At 41.4% G+C, this 17,683-nt stretch overlaps 1 protein-coding gene across 1 annotated transcript in view; it reads left to right on the top strand.

Annotated features, from left to right (window-relative positions):
* The first annotated feature begins 1,186 nt into the window (after positions 1 to 1,186).
* The window catches only part of ANKFN1 (ankyrin repeat and fibronectin type III domain containing 1), a 318,382-nt gene continuing 301,885 nt past the window's right edge, over positions 1,187 to 17,683 (top strand). The window contains exon 1 of the mRNA XM_025362682.1: positions 1,187 to 1,236. Within this exon, the coding sequence (XP_025218467.1) occupies positions 1,216 to 1,236 (21 nt within the window). The 5' untranslated portion in view covers positions 1,187 to 1,215. The remainder of the gene's footprint in view (positions 1,237 to 17,683) is intronic.

The following is a 17,683-nucleotide window of genomic DNA, read 5'->3' as shown; positions in this document are numbered from 1 at the left end:
GTGTGTGTGTTTAATTTTTCTGAGTGCATCACTGTCAGTGTGAATAGCCTCACTCCATGTTTAGCCCAGATCACCTGCAGAGATACCTGTTATTACTTCTTTTCGTTTACTTGCCATTTTTTTCCTATTGTATAGTAGCCGCAACATTTAGATGGAGAGTTCCCTTGAATTCTTTTTTTAAAAAAGCAGTTAGACATCATGATCAAGGGTAATGGGGCTCTGTGCTCAAGTCCTTTATTTCGTTCCCGTTCATCTGTGGGTCAATAGGTAAGCCACATCCCCTGAGCCTCAACTGCTTCAAAGTACTCATCCTGACACCTTGCTGGACAGGCAAGTTGCTGGAAACAAGTTTTTCTTCAGCAATCATTCAGGCGGCAAATGTTTTATTGAACATCTACACTGTGCCAGGCACTAGGTGAGGAATCAGGGTCCAATCAAACTCTCCAAACCACTGCTCAACACACTCTTCCTTTGACAAATGGGTTTTCAAAATAAGCATGCACATAATGTGCCTCCTTTGGCACATTTCCTAAGAGATTTCACTCTGAAAAGCAAGGCCAACCTCAGCCCTTAAAGTGCAGGCCAAATAAAAACTTGTTTGACTATCAAGATGATATTATCATCTCCCCTCCAGTTCCCACCAGACTTCTAGGAAATAGCCAGACAGCTCCTCCAACCAATGCAGTAGCCAAAATAATCCATTTCAAAGCTTCAACTGAGCATCTTAACTAAATAATTGTTTACCTGATTAGTATTCAGCATCTGCAGAAGGAGGCTGAAACCCACCCCTTTCAACCTTTCCTCTCTCCATCTCACTCTCTCTCTCCTTCCCGCCCTGTCTCCTTTCAGATATACATTCGAATCCCACCCCTTTCAGGGGCACAAAGACCAACTCAAATCTGATTGCAGTATCATCGATAAACTTATTCCCTCCCCACCGGGCACCTCCTAAGATATTTTTCACCATTTCTTTCATTCTTTGAAAATGATTTCTTTGTCACCAAGCCTGTGTGGCACTTCCCCTGCCTCTCCTCTTGACCCTGCACTGTAATCTGGACACTCCTGGAGCCAAGCCGTGGGAGAGGCAGCCATGCTCAGTCTCCCTGGATAAAGCCAGGGTTCCCTTGGCAACGGGACCGTGTGGACATTCGCAAAGGGGTTTCCCTCCACCCCCCAGGTCCTATTTCAACTCAAGAGCTCAGTCCTGTGTCTCTCATGGAGGCGTCTCTAACCAGGGTAGGAAAACAACAGTTCTGAATATCGGTAATTGGTGTTTGGAGACCATTGTTTTGCATTCAACAGGCAGGAAAATGTGAGTTGAGTGGGCGAGTGAATTCGGGCGTGAGCTGGTGAGCATCCCTGGTCAGGCAGAGGGAAAGCTGGTTTCGTTTCTGTAAACAGGCAAGTGTTGATCCGAAGTAGTTTGGGTCTGTAATGTGTGTCTTTGTCTTTTGGGAGGTGGGAAAATGGGAGTTGAAAGGAGAGAGGCTTCCAGAGGCAAGTTTTTACTTTATTGTCTTATTTTCTCTTTTATCTTTATCATTTTTATTTATAATAAAGGCAAGGAAACCAGGGATTACTTGTCTCCATGTTAGTGCCAACTCTTGCTCATGATTGCTGACTGTGCATGCGCTCTCACTCTCTCCTGCATGGATTCTCTCCTTTCTCTCTCTCTCTCTCACACTTTTTATGGACTTTATTGTCATGACGATGGAGAAGTAAAATTTTTTTTAAAGTTGGAAGTGGACTTTTTTTTTTGTAAGAGGTCATCTCTGAAGAGCTGAGCCAGCGCTAGGCAGGACAGGGACTGATTGACACGTACTAACCCTGTGTGCTGTGTCGGTGGTATTGGAATCCCTGTTACTGACCCAGGTTGGTCCAGAAGACCTCAAATGTGCTTTGGTTGATGGAAGAAATGCCTGTTATTGACTTGGTTAATACTAATCACAGGTTTCTACAATAATTCAGAAGATTATTATTGAAGTCCTGGCTGAGGTCCTGGTAGGGAATACTAACAGGAGGAACTGATTCAGCGCCTTCACTTCCCCTTAGGAGTTTAGAGTAGGTGAGGACCTTACCAAAAAGCTTCTCAAGAATGAGCCTGCAGCTTAAGACCTTTGAAAAACGCAGAGATAAGTGCAAGTAAGGCATGAAAGTAGGAGGCCTGAGAACTGCTCAGTTTTCCTTTCCTTGTCTCTCTTTTTCTTCCTTTCTTTCTTTTTCCTTCCTTCCTTATAAAATCACATCCAGAGTGAGGCCTAAGCATAACTACTTATGGAACCTCTGAGATCGGTACCTTGAAGTACTCGCTGAGTTTAATCTGGTTACTGCATTAACCTATTAACCAATATGCCACTACACACACACACACACACACACACACACAAACCGCAACAACAAAAAAACACTTATTCCTTTTACTGTGTATTCATAGTAAACCCTTTGGGGATAGGAACTATACAGTTTCCAATATTTTACCCCTGATTCTAACCAGTTAGGGGGTCAGGTGCATTTGGGGGGCTCCATTTATGGTTGTAGAATTGAATTGAATGGACAGTGTGGAGTATTATTACCATTTGTTCCATGAAGTGTAGAGCAAGGACTAGTCTTGTGGTCAGAAGACTTAGGCTCTAGACTCAGAGCTGGCACTAATTAGTGGCAGAACTTGGGCCATACTATTTCAGTTCTCTAACCCTCAGTTTCTTCATCCATCAAGTGAAAGAGTTTAAATGAAAACAGTGTTTTCCCAACAAAAGTAGTTATCTAAAGGCTTCATGTCACCCTCAAGCCTGGAGGATAGGAGGGTTTGGGAGAGGGAGACCAGTCTCGTCAAGAACAGCTGCTGTAAAGAGTAACATAGCACATGCAGGAAGAGGTAGAGCAAGAAGTGGCTCAGAGACTGGAAGCTGGAAAATGCTGGACCTTAGAGGACTCCTCAGGTCCCTTGTAACTCTAACATTCAAAGTCATGACACTAATCTCTCCCAGTTTGGTGCCACTTCTCCTGTATTAGGTACTTTTGAAGAATGACACAAAGCAGTACCGTTATTTGTTCCAATATGGGCCAGCAAGCTATCCTTTCTTCCATGAGACAAGGCTTCTCACTGCTGAGAGGTCTGAATCTCTGCCCTTGGAATGTGCCAAGCAGCTGGTCCTAAGCCAGACATGCTCTGTCACTTCATTCCAATATAGTCTTTCATTTATTCAACAATCAACAGGTAATTACTGAAAGCCAAGAAGTTTCCTTTTTTCTGGATAGTGTGGTCAGGAAGGTTCTCTTTGAAGAGGTGACAGTTAAGCTGAGGCACCAGTTAAGTGAAGGAATGAGCCCTGCTTACACTGGGAGAATAGCATGGGCTCCAGGCTGAGCACCCCTGTAAGTATGAGTCTCTTGATTTGGGAGTCAGCTTGGCATGTCTTAAGGCAAAGCAAGGTGCCCGGGGCAGAAACAGAGTGAAGCAGAGAGGAGAGGTCAGAAGGTTGGAGTGAGATAGCGCAGATCACAGGGGACTTGTAGGTCATGATAGGGACCAATGGGAAGCCACTGGACAAATTTTTACATAGAAATAATTATATCTGATCACTCCAGCAACTGTGCAGAGCACAGTGTTTTAGAGACCCTACCTGTAAAGTGGTTAGTTACAGTGAAGGGCTTGGAAACTAAGCCGCCTATGTGGGAAGTCACATGGTGTCTGGGAAACTTGGATATGGTTGGATAGGCCTGGATTTGAATGTTGATCTTGAGGCTGACCTATTATGTAATTTGGGCAAGTTATTTAACTTCCCTGATCTCCATTTCCTCATCTCTCTTTCGCGCGCGCACTCTCTCTTTTTTTTTTTTTCTTTTTCCTTGAGATAGAGTCTCACTCTGTCGCCCAGGCTGGAGTGCAGTGGTGCAGTCTTGGCTCACTGCAACCTCCACCTCCAGAGTTCAAGCAATTCTCATGTCTCAACTTCCCGAGTAGTTGGGACTACAGGCATGCACCAACATGTCAGGCTAATTTTTGTTGTTGTTGTATTCTTAGTAGAGACAGGGTTTCACCATGTTGGCCTGGCTGCTCTCGAACTCCTGGCCTGAAGTGGTCCACCCACCTTGGCCTCCCAAAATGCTGGGATTGCAGGTGTGAGCCACCACACCTGGCCTGTTTCCTCACCTCGTAAAGAGGGATCGCATTATCTACCTCAATGAGTTGTGAAGATGAAAGCAGAGAGATTACATATGTCATCTCAAAGCAGCTGCTTAAAATGATAGCATTGTTGTCCAAACTAATCCCATAACCTTTGCACTATGGGCCACAGATGAGCAAGACCACTGGAAATGTAAGGTGCATGGTGGGTTTCATATATTATCCTCTTTATACCTTGCTCCCTTTGGGAATGTGGGAGGTGGAAAAGGAAGAAGTAAGGTGACTTGTGCCAAGTCTTGCAGCTGGTTAAGTTCAGGGCTGTGTCTAGGGGCCAGGTTCTTTGTTCCTGCCTCATGTTCCTTCTTCTACGCTTAGAGTTAGCAAACTACAGCCCCATAGGCCAATCCTAGCTTGCCCTCTGTTTTTATAAATAATGTTTCATTTGAACACAGCCATGCTTATTCATTTATATACTATCTGTGGCTGTTTTCACACCAGGACAGCAGGGTTGAGTAGTTACGACAAAGACCATAGACCCAAAAAAGCCAAGATATTTACTTGCCAACACTTTACAGAAAAAGTTTGCCAGCCCGCCATCTACACCATTCTTCTCCCTTAATTGGCATGGCTTTATTGTATTTAGCTTAGATATTACCAAATAGGAAGGGCCAGCCTCTCTAGGTCTCCAAAACAAAGGGATTCAGAGCACTGTCCTGGTGGAATATTGCAGTGAGAGATCTCAGGCCACTGGGAGCCAACAGAAACACACTGGTCACCTGGCGGGGGACAGAAAAGGGAGAGGATGGGGACTCTGGGCATAGGTACCTGGGTAGAAAAGAAGGGAATGCCAAATACTTGCCCTTAGCTATTTCGGACCCCAGAGACAGCTATCTAAAACAGGTGAGGAGGAATGTAGAGGGCTCAGGATACGGGCAATGCAGCAGCTTCATCTGACGACCACATCTTGAATGTGCACTGCTGAGTGGGTCTCTCTGGGACACACCTATCAGGGATCAGCCAGACCTTAGGGCTGCTCATCACTTTATACCCCCAGATGACCATCATTAGCACACTGGGAAACAATGCTTGCTTATTCCCAGAGACCACAGTTCAAATGCATATGGGTCTTTCTGATGACTCCTCCTTCCTGTCTCTCTCGAGACTTTAGGAGTATGTGTGGACTATGGTTTCTTACCAGGGACTATTTCCCTGCCTGGCACTCAAGAAGCTCATAGCTTGGCTTCAAGTGTTTGGATTTCCAAGTTCCCACTGATGCACTTAAATAGGCTCTTGTACACAGACTCCACTGCCTTTAAACTTACTGATGCATTCAGTCTTGACAAGTGATTACTTACCTACCTCAAGGTTTTAATCTAGTGCTTGAGGATACATTTATAGGTGTAAATCTATAGGTCAGAAAGCAGTGGAGGCTTCACTTGATTGGATACGTGGAATCCGAACTTTAACTTTACCGGTACATGTTCCACTCCACTCCCGATTTCAGGCTTGTTGCCTTAAGCAGTGGAAACTGAGTTACACAGTTCTTCAACTCCAGGTAATATAAATATAGTGCCATGTATTTCTTGGCACTCATAACTTTCCAGCCAGCCTACATGGAGAACACCCCAGCTTTTAGGAATGCTAAATAATCCACCAGACCCATCTGCCATGGTGTTTCAGGCTCAGTAGGCTCCTCCCACTGATCTAATGAACAGATGTGCTAATTTTTCACTTGCTGGGAATGCTTCAGCCATTTGAACACCATGGACTCCGGGTTGGATCAGTCACCCAGTACCCTAACACTCTAGCTAATCCACAGACTGAGCAACTCCTCTCACATACACCCCAGTGGTTATCTTGCCTAATTCCTAGAAGTTGTTCAGTAACTGAGTTCAAGTGGCATGACAGTCCAGTTCCAACAGGGGCTCATCCTCCCATCCCAAGACCTTTTTTTTTTAAAAAAAAAAAAAAAAGGAGGAGGAAAAGCAATCTTAGCCTCCACAATGATTCCCTTCCATTTGCCTTCTTCCATCCTGGTGCTTAGATGAGGTTACAACCCTAGCAGAAATGAAATGAAATGAAACTATAAGAAAAGGTCAGCAAATCTAAAACACTGCTGCCTGTTATCAGTGCTAATAGCCTTCATTAAGCCACTGGGAGCTTGGACAAAGCAAGTGGAGCTAGATCAGCTTCTACTTTCTTGGAATGTACCATCAAAATAAGAAACTGCTGAAATGAATTGAGCAAGCAGATTCAAGGGGGTAAAGACAGACAACGACACAGCATGTGGAGAGGGAGGGAATGCTACAGAGGAGCCCATGCTAAAAATAAATGATTTTTTACAAGTGTGGTTAACTTTACTGAGGCTTAAAATTGCTAAACACCGCATGTATTTTCCCCCCTAAAATAAAAGCTTTGGGGAATTTTGATCTGCCTCATATAAAAAGCTACAGAAAAGGAAGGTATCTGTGAAAGCTTTTAAAATTATTACCATATTTCAAGTAGGATAATTATCAGGAATACTTGATGCCATCAGAAGTAAACTAATACAGAATTGCTTTATTTACAGCAATTTAGGCATTTGTGTTGCCCCATTAACAAGATTCCCTAGCATTCTTATGTATAGAAAATATTTACCACCATCTAGGAGTGGTCTAGGTCAAAAAAAAAAAAAAAAGAAGAAGAAAGAAGAAAGAAAGAAGAAGAAGAAGAGGAGGAGGAGAAGGAGGAAGAAGAACTAGAAGAAGAAGAGAAAGAAATGGGCCAATTTTGTTGAGTTCTGTCTAGCGTGAGAACTTTCCCTGTCTCCTGAATGAAAGTCATCATTCTGCATTTAATCAATATCGAGAAAATGATATTCCGTGTTAAGTGTGACATTTTGTTTCGTGTTTAGTTGGGATTGGAACCAGCTGATTGACTGAACAGGCTACAGTGCTGCCCTTATGAGTCAGCACTTGAGTCTGGAATGACCTAATTTCATAATTTAGGATTGGACATCTATCACACAGCCCCTGCCCTGTCTCTAATTCGCCTTTTATTTCAGCATGTCACAGTTAGCCTGAGCAGATAGTACTTCTGTGAGTTCTGAACATTTCTTCAGCAACTCTGAAATAAATATGAGATTTAGAACATTATCTTTGTCCAACCAGCGTATATTTCCCCAGATAAAATTTTGTTCCCGTTTTATAAGATGTTGACAAGTAATAACTGCTAAGTGTTTTTATGTGATGTGATTAAAGCTAGTAGTGCCTGAGAGTGTCCGTTGGAGACACACTCTAACTTCTACCCTCCCGCTTTCCAAGACACACGCATTAATAACACTTTAGCACCAGTAGTTACTGTTTTTCTTGAACATCGTCAGTCTTGCAGTCTGATTAAATGCTTTTGCATTTGGGGTTTGGGTTGTGTTTTTGTTCGTTAGACAGAAAGCTGGGGGAGCAGAGAGAAATGGGGCACGGTCAACTTCCCTGCATATTGTTAGAGCAGGGATAGTAATGGAAATAGCATCTTAAAATTATAGGATATAACCAAAGGGGTGGGGGCGGGGGATAGGAGTAATTAGAGGATTTGACCAGAGGTGGGGGCAGGGCAGGAGGGCAGGGCAGAGAGATGGGAAGGGTGGGCCATCTGGTGTTAATCTCCTGCTGTGTGTTTGCAGGGCAAAATAGTCAGGGTACTTTGTCAAGGTACAGTCTGCTTTTGCAGACACAGATGGAGCAAAAGGGAGATTAATACATGTGGTTCTAACCACCTTTCATATCTTTACAGCTAAACATTATTTATAGAAATCAATTAGTCCTCTGTCTCTGCAATTTTATTATGAGGCTCTGTCCAAGTTTCTGGCAAGCTCTTTAAGAGGATGATTGATGGTAAACTTTCAGAATGAATAAAAAATGAACCCTCCCCTAGGAATTGGTGTGGTGGAAAGAAAGGTAAATGATAAAAATTACAAACTCTGCAAGTTTCTAGGAAATTAATGTAGGATCAGTGTGGTCCTTGTTACACAGTTTTTCCTTATAGCTAGCTTTCTTTTCTCTTTCTCTTCCTTTCTTTCTTTTTTCCTTTTTCTTTTTCTTTATTTTCCACAACATTCAGCAGTCTGTTTGCTATGGAAACTTTAGAAGAGCTTGATGCCTACAACCGAACTTGTGGGAAAGTAAAGGTTTATTCATTTGCCAAGCTAGTAAATGCCACTTTGATTACTGATGCTCATAAGAGATAAAGAGTTCCAGGAAAAAAAAAATGGAACAGAGCTCTCATGTTTTGTCTTATGGAAACTTTTATAAGAGATGGAAGCTGCCAATTGCTTCCATTAAATTAGTCTAGGAGCCAAGTAATGATAAGTATGAAATCCCTTTGTAATGAATCCTGTGGAAGATGCCTATTGATTTATTCTGAAATTCCAGTCTTGGTAGAGACTGCTGCCAAAGCTCACACCCTCCAGGCTCAGAAATGAAACAGTTATGATACCTTAGAGGTGAAGAAGGAATGATCAAATAAATCAAAGTTCTAAACCCAGGACAAGACAGGAGACAGTGGCACATAGTGTTCAGGTTCTAATGCTATTGAACCTTAGGGTGTGACGTTGTTCTGTTAACTATTTTGAAAAAACAAGAGGGTTCTTTTGGCCTCTAATACTTGAGATGGTGGTAATGCCAAAGATCAAATAGGATTAGAGGAGATTTGTATGCCACTTTAAGAACTATAAAGGTTGCTGGAGAGTTTCCTAGTCTCATTCAATCTCAGTTTTCTCCTCTGTAAAATAAAGATTATGATGGTATCCACCTCAGTGGTTTGCTGTAAGTATTAAATGCATTAAATTGCTTAGCATAGTATAAACACAACAAATTCCGTCGTGGTAGTATCAATAGGGTTAACAGGATTCAGAATAACTTTTCTCATTTTCGTAAGGTTTGGCATTTACTATAGAACTTGTTCCTATTTACTAATTGAGAAATGTGTCTGAAGGGGTCCTAGTAACTGCCTTCAGGAAAGATAATCATTATTTCCATTTTGTATCCCACTCTGTATTACTTTGATATGAAACTTATACACAGTAAGTGCTCAATAATTACTTCCTGATTTAAAAATTCTAGATTTAAATGAAATTTGCTTGAGCTGCTGATATAAACTTATACAGGCTGTATATAATGCAATGTGTTAATCTGTGAAATAACTAATTTCTAAATTTCCTTAATTCCCCACATTACACAGAACATCCTTTGACATCTAGTTTGATGAAATCAGCTAACATAATGTATGACACATATGTGCTTAATAAACATTTATTGAATGATGAATTATTGCATAAACCCTGTAGAGGAGAATAAAAGAGAACTAGCCAAGGAAAAGTTTTTAAATTAAAAAAATTAACTTTTCTCTTAGATTTCAGTAAAAAAAAAAAAATTCATGAATTGAATTAGAAATATAGTTGCTTACAAGCCATAGAAAATGTGTTTTCCTAACTTAAAAGAAAATAATTTGTAGAAGATATGGAGCAGTTCTCGGAGTCTATAGGAATGTTGGACAACCATGCTTGCCAAAATGCAGGATGCAGGCAGCAACACAGATGTGAGAGCAGAAGCTTTACCAGCTTCACTGGTAAGTTTCTATTGTTATTTTCATCCTAGTTCCACTTCAAAGTCAAAGTCCCAGGAAAGTCACTTGGGTCACATGTCCACCCCATCCCCAAGTGTAGTCAGGGCAGGGGGTCTTATTTAGTGTCTCACCAAGAGTACATAAAACTAAGGAGAGGTAGTTCTCCCCTACCTAAAAGAAGTCAGGGTTCTGTAACCAAATTTAAAATGTCCACATTATAAACTTAATAATAGCTATACATAATAAGTATGCATCTACGTTTATTTGCTTAGGGCTGCCTCACAAACTACCACAGATTGAGTGGCTTCAGCAACTGAAACTTATTGTCTCTCAGTTCTGGAGGCTGGAAGCCCAAGATCAAGGTGTCAACAAGGTTGGTTTCTTCTGAGGACTATGAGGGAAGGGTCTGTTTTAAGCTTTTCTTTTGGCTTATAGATGGCCATCTTGTCGTTGGGCCTTCGTGTGGTCCTTCTTCTGTACATATCTGTCCACATTTCTCCTTGTTATAAGGACACAGTCATATTTGAGTAGGGTCCACTTCAATGACTTTGTTTTTTAACTTAAGTACTTCTTTAAAGACCCTAACTTCAAATAGAATTAAATTCTGAAGTACTGGGGTGTGGAAATTCAACATATGGATTTGGGTGAGGGAACACAATTTAGGCTGTAACCGCATGTTGTAAACACAAATGAGTGGAAATATCAGTTAGCAAACACCTATTTTATCTATAACACTTTTAGTAAAAATGGAGTAATTGGTCAGGTGCAATGACTCACGCCTGTAATCCCAGCACTTTGGGAGACTGAGGCAGGTGGATCACCTAAGGTCAGGAGTTTAAGACCAGCCTGGCCAACATGGAGAAACCCCATCTCTACTAAAGTACAAAAATTAGCCGGGCATACTGGCAGGCACCTGTAATCCCAGCTACTTAGGAAGCTGAGGCAGGAGAATAGCTTGAACCCGGGAGGCAGAGTTTGCAGTGAGCCGAGATTGCACACTGCACTCTAGACTAGATGACAAGAGTGAGACTCCGTCTCAAAAAAAAAAGAGTAATCACTTAGTAAAGTCTACAGAGTTATTTAACTTCCATACTTGCTGGTTGAGCTCATCAGAATAAACAGGTTTTTCTCCCCCAACCCGTTCTTTGTCTTTGAAACCCATACTTGAACCTTAACAAATGAAACTTGGTAAACCCTTTCTAACCGAGATGCCAATTTTGCCTGTAACATTGTTCAGAGAGATTTTTCTAAGAGCAGAGCCAAGCAGAAATGACTCATTATTACCTCCACTACGCATACAGATTTTCATCTGGACACTAGCCACTGTTTAAACTTGACACTGTCCAGCCTCAAGCAATACATGAAGCAAATAATAGTCATGTAATGGTGCAGAAAGTCCTGGCTGTCTCCTGGACTATCTAGCTTGCTTCCTAAAACTTCCAGCAACCCTGGTTTATAATTCTGTGATTCACATTTTCTCAACACACATACCTGTGGGCTTCTTCCATGACCCATGCCGACTTCCATACCTCCATACCTATGTTTCCTTGGAAAGATGTGCCCTTGGCAACAGGTTTCTACTGACCAAGGAACTGAGAGGTAGCTTACTCCTGAAAGTTAAGAGGTAGTTTGTGCTGTTGACATCTTTGTAGGGTGAAAAGTCGCATAGCAGTGCCATGAGGCCTGCCCATCAATGGGAACTTGTCCATTTAACTCTACCTAATAGTGTTTGCCTTCCTTTTCCTTCCTTTCCAATGCCTGTGAATATTAATCCATCAGACTTAGAAGACAATCTGAACAAGCACACAAGCTACATGAGTGAAGGTGCCAACTCCCATCTATAAGGGAGAAAATATCTAGACATGCAGAACAGTTTGGTTTATTACTCTTCCCTCAGAGTGATGTGTTTTGTGTGGTGTGTGTGTTTTGGTGTTTGTACACATAATCATGGAATTTGGGTAAATCCGCATCAGCAATAGCAGGTGTGACTTTGGTGTAAAAAGTAATCCCCCATGTGAGTCAAACAGTAAAAATGTGGATCCCCAAGGCCTCTCATGATCTCTCTTCCATCCATATCTCCAGCTTTGTCTTTTACTCCCATCTACTCTGGCCACATACTCCACTCACCTTGCTTTTCCACCCTTCTGTGCCTTTGGATCTGCTGTTCCCTTGGCCCAGAAAGACCTCCATTGCATCCCACCCTTCTCTATACCCAGATGACTTCTAATCATGTATTGCATTTCAGCCTAGATGCCAGATCCTCTTCTATTCCTTCTCTGCCCATCTCCCTACTCCTTGGTCTCAGTCAGATGCCCTTCCTCAACATGCCATAGTATACTGCCCATCTCTACTGGATCTGGTTCTCATGTTGTACCCTAATTCATTGTGAGTTTGTTTCTATCCAGACTCTGTGATGCTTGAGGGTGGGGACTGTCTATCTCACCTCTTACTCTCCAGTAGCTGACACAGTTACTTAGCACAGTAGCTGGCACATGATTAATGTTTAATGGCTAGATCAATGACTGAATGAAGAAATGGATTAATTAAATGAGAAAAAGAACAATTTAGAGACACAGCTTTCTTAATATCAACAATCAACAATCTGGAAGTTCTGAAGGCCTCTTTATTTGAAAATAGCAAAGTCTTTTTAACACAGTCAAATGCCCCCCAGATTCTAAGTTGAAAATTGTCTGTGACCTGTAGATTATTCTTGGGGCCTCACATCATAAAGTTCAGTCAGTTTCTCAGGATAATACTTCAATTTGTTTCTCAATAGAAATCTGTTCTGTCAGTTAAAAATACTTGGTGGTGATAACTATTGCACAAGCCACACTGGAAAATAAAATCTAGTACACATTGCCAAAATTATAACCTACTAAGAAGAAATGGTAATATACATAAAATGCTCATTATTATGGTGCAGTGAGAAGTACACTGGATTTACAGCCAAAAGGCATCAAACCTGATCCCCATCATTCGCTAGTTAGGTGGCACTGTACAACTTAGTTAATGTTTCAGAGCCCACCTAATTTGCTTTTCGTCCAGTAAAATAGGGTTCACTCAAGTTGTCTTATGAACTTTAAGCTCTGTGTCAGTATCATGGAATGAAAATTGATATTGCTATGTGCCTTTCATTCTGTTAAATGTTTTAAAGTTGAGTAAACCCAAATGCAGATTCCTTTAAGGTCACATAGGATCTGTTTCTTCTATACCATCCTCTATCTAGCTCATGGCTTAGCAATTACAACAGAAAATATTTCAGAATCACCCATCAAGTCAGTGTTCCATGCCATTACACTTGCTATTACATAGACTGCTATTCTATATTACACAAGACCGACCACTATTAACTAGGGCACTCACTATTCTAAGCAGGATTTTATTTAAATGAGATAGGGTATGCTTTATGTCTCATTTCCTTGTCAAGTGAAGTAGATTTGCCAAAAGGATTCAAAAAAGTGTTGTCTAGGTAACGTGTTCTACATACCCAAATTTTTCAGAGTCCTAGTGGAATTTATAAAATGTCCACACCAACAGTCAGCATCACACACCCTCTTGTTGCCTCTGAATCAGCTGCATGGGATGCTTGGCGTCATATAGACCAAACATTCAGATGTTGGACTCATTTTTTTTTTTTTTTTAGTTTTCATATGGGTGTTTGGCACTCAGAGAAACAATCAACTTCAGCCTGGAATACAGGATCCAAGGATTGTTTAAACATGGGATTAGTCTGGGTTTTCTGGAGGAAAATGTTCTTTTCAACATCACTTTCCAGAACAGAGATCTGATCCTGTTTATGAACAACAGTGCCAGTGTTGTTACTAACAACAAGAATTGTTCCTCTTCTGTTGAAATCACACTCATCCATCCTTTTTACTTCTAGTGCCCCAATTCAGACCCTAGTCCATGATTCCTAATTCTACTTGGGAATTTACCTAACCTTCCCTGCCTCTGTTTTCCACGTCAGTCTGCCCACCATACTCTCATCATCATTTCAATGCAATCTCCCTGCTGAAAAACTTGCAGAGCTTCCCTCTCACCTACCGAAGTTCAAATGCACTAGGTCTTCCAAAATCTGATGCCTAGTGTGAAGAAAAAATGCGCAAAAAAAGAAATCAGGTGGTCTTTGTTCTAATTCCAGTTATGCCACAATGTAACCATGTGACCTTGGAAGAGTTACTTTCCCTGTCTAGGTTGTAGTTAGCTTTTCCTCTCTAGATTTTAGTTTGCTTGAATGTGAAATGAATGAAGTGATTGGACAAGATCAGAGATGCCAGATAAATGACATTCAGGCACCACTACTTTCCTATAGTGTCCTTGGAATTCATCATTAATTGATCTTTGGCTTTTTCCCACTGAGCCCTAATGAGCTTCAAAATTATGCATTCAGTCACCTCCAACAGACCAGTTAACTTTTGAGATCAAAGCCCTTTACCTCCCTAGATGGGGTGATCTCTGAAGTTGCTTCCTGCTCTAACATTCAGCAATCCTACAGTCTCTTTCCATCTTAACCACCTACTATTTCTAACGTGAATCCCATACTGCAGCCAACAGCATTTTGAACGGTTCCTCTAAATGCATTTTGAACACTTTAGGCCGCAGGAATGGCCTAAAATGTTTTCAGTCACAGTTTTCAGTCAAAATCTGACCCACCCTACAAAGCTCAGGTGAGTTCCACTCTCCCTTGAAGCCTTTGCCAGTAAACTTAGCTGGACGTGACCATGCCCTTCATTCCTGAATCCCCATAGTATTTTTTCGTTTAGTTATAACATATATTGATGACAAACTCTATATCCCCTCTCTAGCTTTTTGACTACTGTATTGAATATTTGTGTAGCTTTCTTTGCCTTCCATTAGATTATAAACTCCTGAAATTTAAAATCAGACAACCTATGTTCAAAGTCCAGTTCTTCCTATTAGTTGTCATGAGATAAATCATTGAATCTCTTTAATTATTGGATCAGCCATCACTCTATACCCAGCCCCTAGTGCTGTGCCTGGCATAGCTTAGAAAATCAATAATGACTTGTTTAACAGAAGGAAGAAAGGAAGAAATGGACATAAAGAGAGAAATTTACTAAGATCTACCTCATGAGCTTAGTGTGGAAGTTAAATGAATATACATATACACATAAATATTATATGTTAAACATGCTATAGAAACATATATCATGTATACATATATGTTACATATATACATTCATATGTGTGTGCATACGTGTGTGTGTGTATATATATATATATAATGGAAAACCTTGGCTCAAATGTTGAAAATGTCTAAGTTACTATCAGTAATAATGATACAATAATAAGGGATAAAATACTTACTAAATTCCAATTGTGTGCCAAGGACTTCACATAATTATGAAAGCTGGCATGGTGTGGTAAAGCAGTGCAAACTTTGGAGCCCAATTAAATCTGGGTTTGTTGCCCCACTTTTCTGCCTTAGATGACTTTGGGTGAGTTACCTAACTCCTGAATATCTTCATTGTGTATATTCAGATGTACTACACTGTAGTGTAGTAACAACTCCAAAATCTCAGTGGTTTAGCATGACAAAAGTTTCTCACTCATACTACATATCCATTGCAGGCAAGCAGGAAGTTCTGCACCATGTAGTCACTCGGGGACCTAGGCTGATGGATCTAGGCTTCACCACCTTACAACTGTGTCATCTGGAACATGTGAAAACTTCCAGTGCTACAGCAGGGGAAGAGGGAGAGAGAGAGTGTAAAGGCTCTCACTTAAGCAATTAATGGCCAACACAGAAGTGACCTATGTCACTTCTAGTCATAGACCCAACCTCAGTGAGCCTGGAAAATGCAGGCTTCCACATACTCAGAAAGAGAAGTGAACCAGATGTCAGTGACCACTAGAAATGTCTGATGAATAGGCAGGTGTGGTGGCTCTCGCCTGTAATGCCAGCACTTTGGGAGGCAAAGGCAGGCAGATCACTTGAGGCCAGGTATTTGAGACTAGCCTGACCAATATGGCGAAACCCCGTCTCTACTGAAAATACAAAAATTAGCCATGCATGGTGGTGCATGCCTGTAATCCCAGCTACTCAGGAGGCTGAGGCACAATAATTGCTTGAACCCATGAAGCAGAGGTTGCAGTGAGCCGAGATCATCCTGCCAGCGTGGATGACAGAGTGAGACTGTCACAGAAAAAAAGAAAAGAAAAGAAAAAAAAAAGGCTGATGAGGATAATAATGACTACTGTGACTACTGTGTAGTACTCTTAGGAGAATGAAATGTAATAACCTCATCAGGCAGATAGGACAGGCCTTCAGCAACTGTTGGTGTTTTTCCTCTTTTTTTCCTAATGAATTGGGACAAGTTGTATATGTGTTTGCTATTCCTTTTTCATTTCAAACTTAAGTCTTTGCACATATTACTCAATAAATATTCACTAAATAATTTAAATAAGAAATTTGCAATTGTTTTTCATAGGCTATTTTAAATTCACAGGAAATGTATTTTTGTGGTTATAATCAATTGCAAGACTAATTTACCATTTTGGATAATTGTCACATCTAGAATATTGATAGACATCGTAAGCTCTTAGCTTTGTTTTTCTTGTTTTGTTTTGGTTTAGTTTGTTTGTTTTCACAGACACTTTTAGAATTCACGCAACTTGTTGATAAGCCTATATTTCATTACTATTACAAGGCATCTTGTTAGCATGATGATGCTGGTTTCATACAGGTGCTAATGAATTCCATCATCACCCTAATTGGAGCAGTTACTTTAGAGGGGTAGAGGCTATTTGGAAAGGGAGGTGGAGGAGTGAATGGATAAGTGGAGCGAGTAGGCTTAGACCATTGCTTCTAGAATTTTTGACTAAAGATCACTGCCTTTATTGAGATGTGGTTTCAAAGGAGTTTTGTTTTGTTTTCGTTTTAATATGGAGGGAACCGAGCCTGTTTGAATACTGTGAGGAATGATCTGGAAGGCAGGGGGAGTTTGGAGATGTAAGAGAAAGCAGGGAAAACAATGGTCTTTAGAGAGCATCAAAGAGGCACATCCAGAAATCATCTGAAGGCCTGGCCCTGGACCAAAGGAGGGGCATGTTCTCCTTTGAAGCTAAAGGAAAAGCGCAGAGGAAGTGTGCAGAGGCAGGGAGGTGTGTGACCCTGGCAGGAAAAATTTAATTTCCATTAGAGAGCTTCTAATTCCATTTAAAATTATTATTGTTTATTATTATTATTATTATTCAGAGACATCTCACTCAGTTGCCCAGTCTAGGGTGCAGTGGCACAATCATAGCTCACTATAACCCTGAACTCTTGGGCTCAAGCAATCCTCCTGCCTCAGCCTCCCAAGTAGCTGTGACTACAGGCACGCTGCCATATCCAGCTAATATTTTAATGTTTTTATTGAGACAGGGTCTCACTATGTTGTCCAGGCTGGTCTCCAACTTTTGGCCTTAGGTGATCCTCCCACTTCAGCCTCCCAAAATGCTGGGATTATAGGCATGAGCAACCATGCCCAGCCTTCTAATATTTTTATGAAGTAGTACATCCACCAAGTGGGGAGGAAAGGGATGAAGGGTAGCAGGATGAGTGGCAGATTTAAGGAGAGCAGAAAAGTAAGATGAGCATTGATCAGAGTGGCAGAACAGGCTTCCTAGAGATCCCAGGAGACAGTACCAAGCCATTCCGAGGGCTCAGTGTAGAGATGTTAGTAACACATCCATGGCAAGCTGCACTGCTACACCCTGTTCTGCCCTGTTGGCAGCCTCAGCGACAAACCCTAAAGGTGCTTGTGCTGGGGAGGCAGCAGGCAAGAGCAAGTGCCCCAAGGCTGTTCTTTGTAATCCTAATCAAGTGGGTTCACTGACTTTGGCCAATCTGATCATCTATCCAGAAGCTTAGACTGCAGAGATTGGGTTAACAGAGAGAGGCCCTGATCAGGCCAATCTGGTGAATCCACATGGATCAGTGGCAGCCATGCTAAA

This window comes from Theropithecus gelada, chromosome 16 (genome assembly GCF_003255815.1).
Source record: "Theropithecus gelada isolate Dixy chromosome 16, Tgel_1.0, whole genome shotgun sequence".
In the NCBI taxonomy this organism is placed as follows: domain Eukaryota; kingdom Metazoa; phylum Chordata; class Mammalia; order Primates; family Cercopithecidae; genus Theropithecus; species Theropithecus gelada.
Note: the sequence above shows the minus strand (reverse complement) of the source record. Positions and strands in the feature narration are given on the sequence as shown.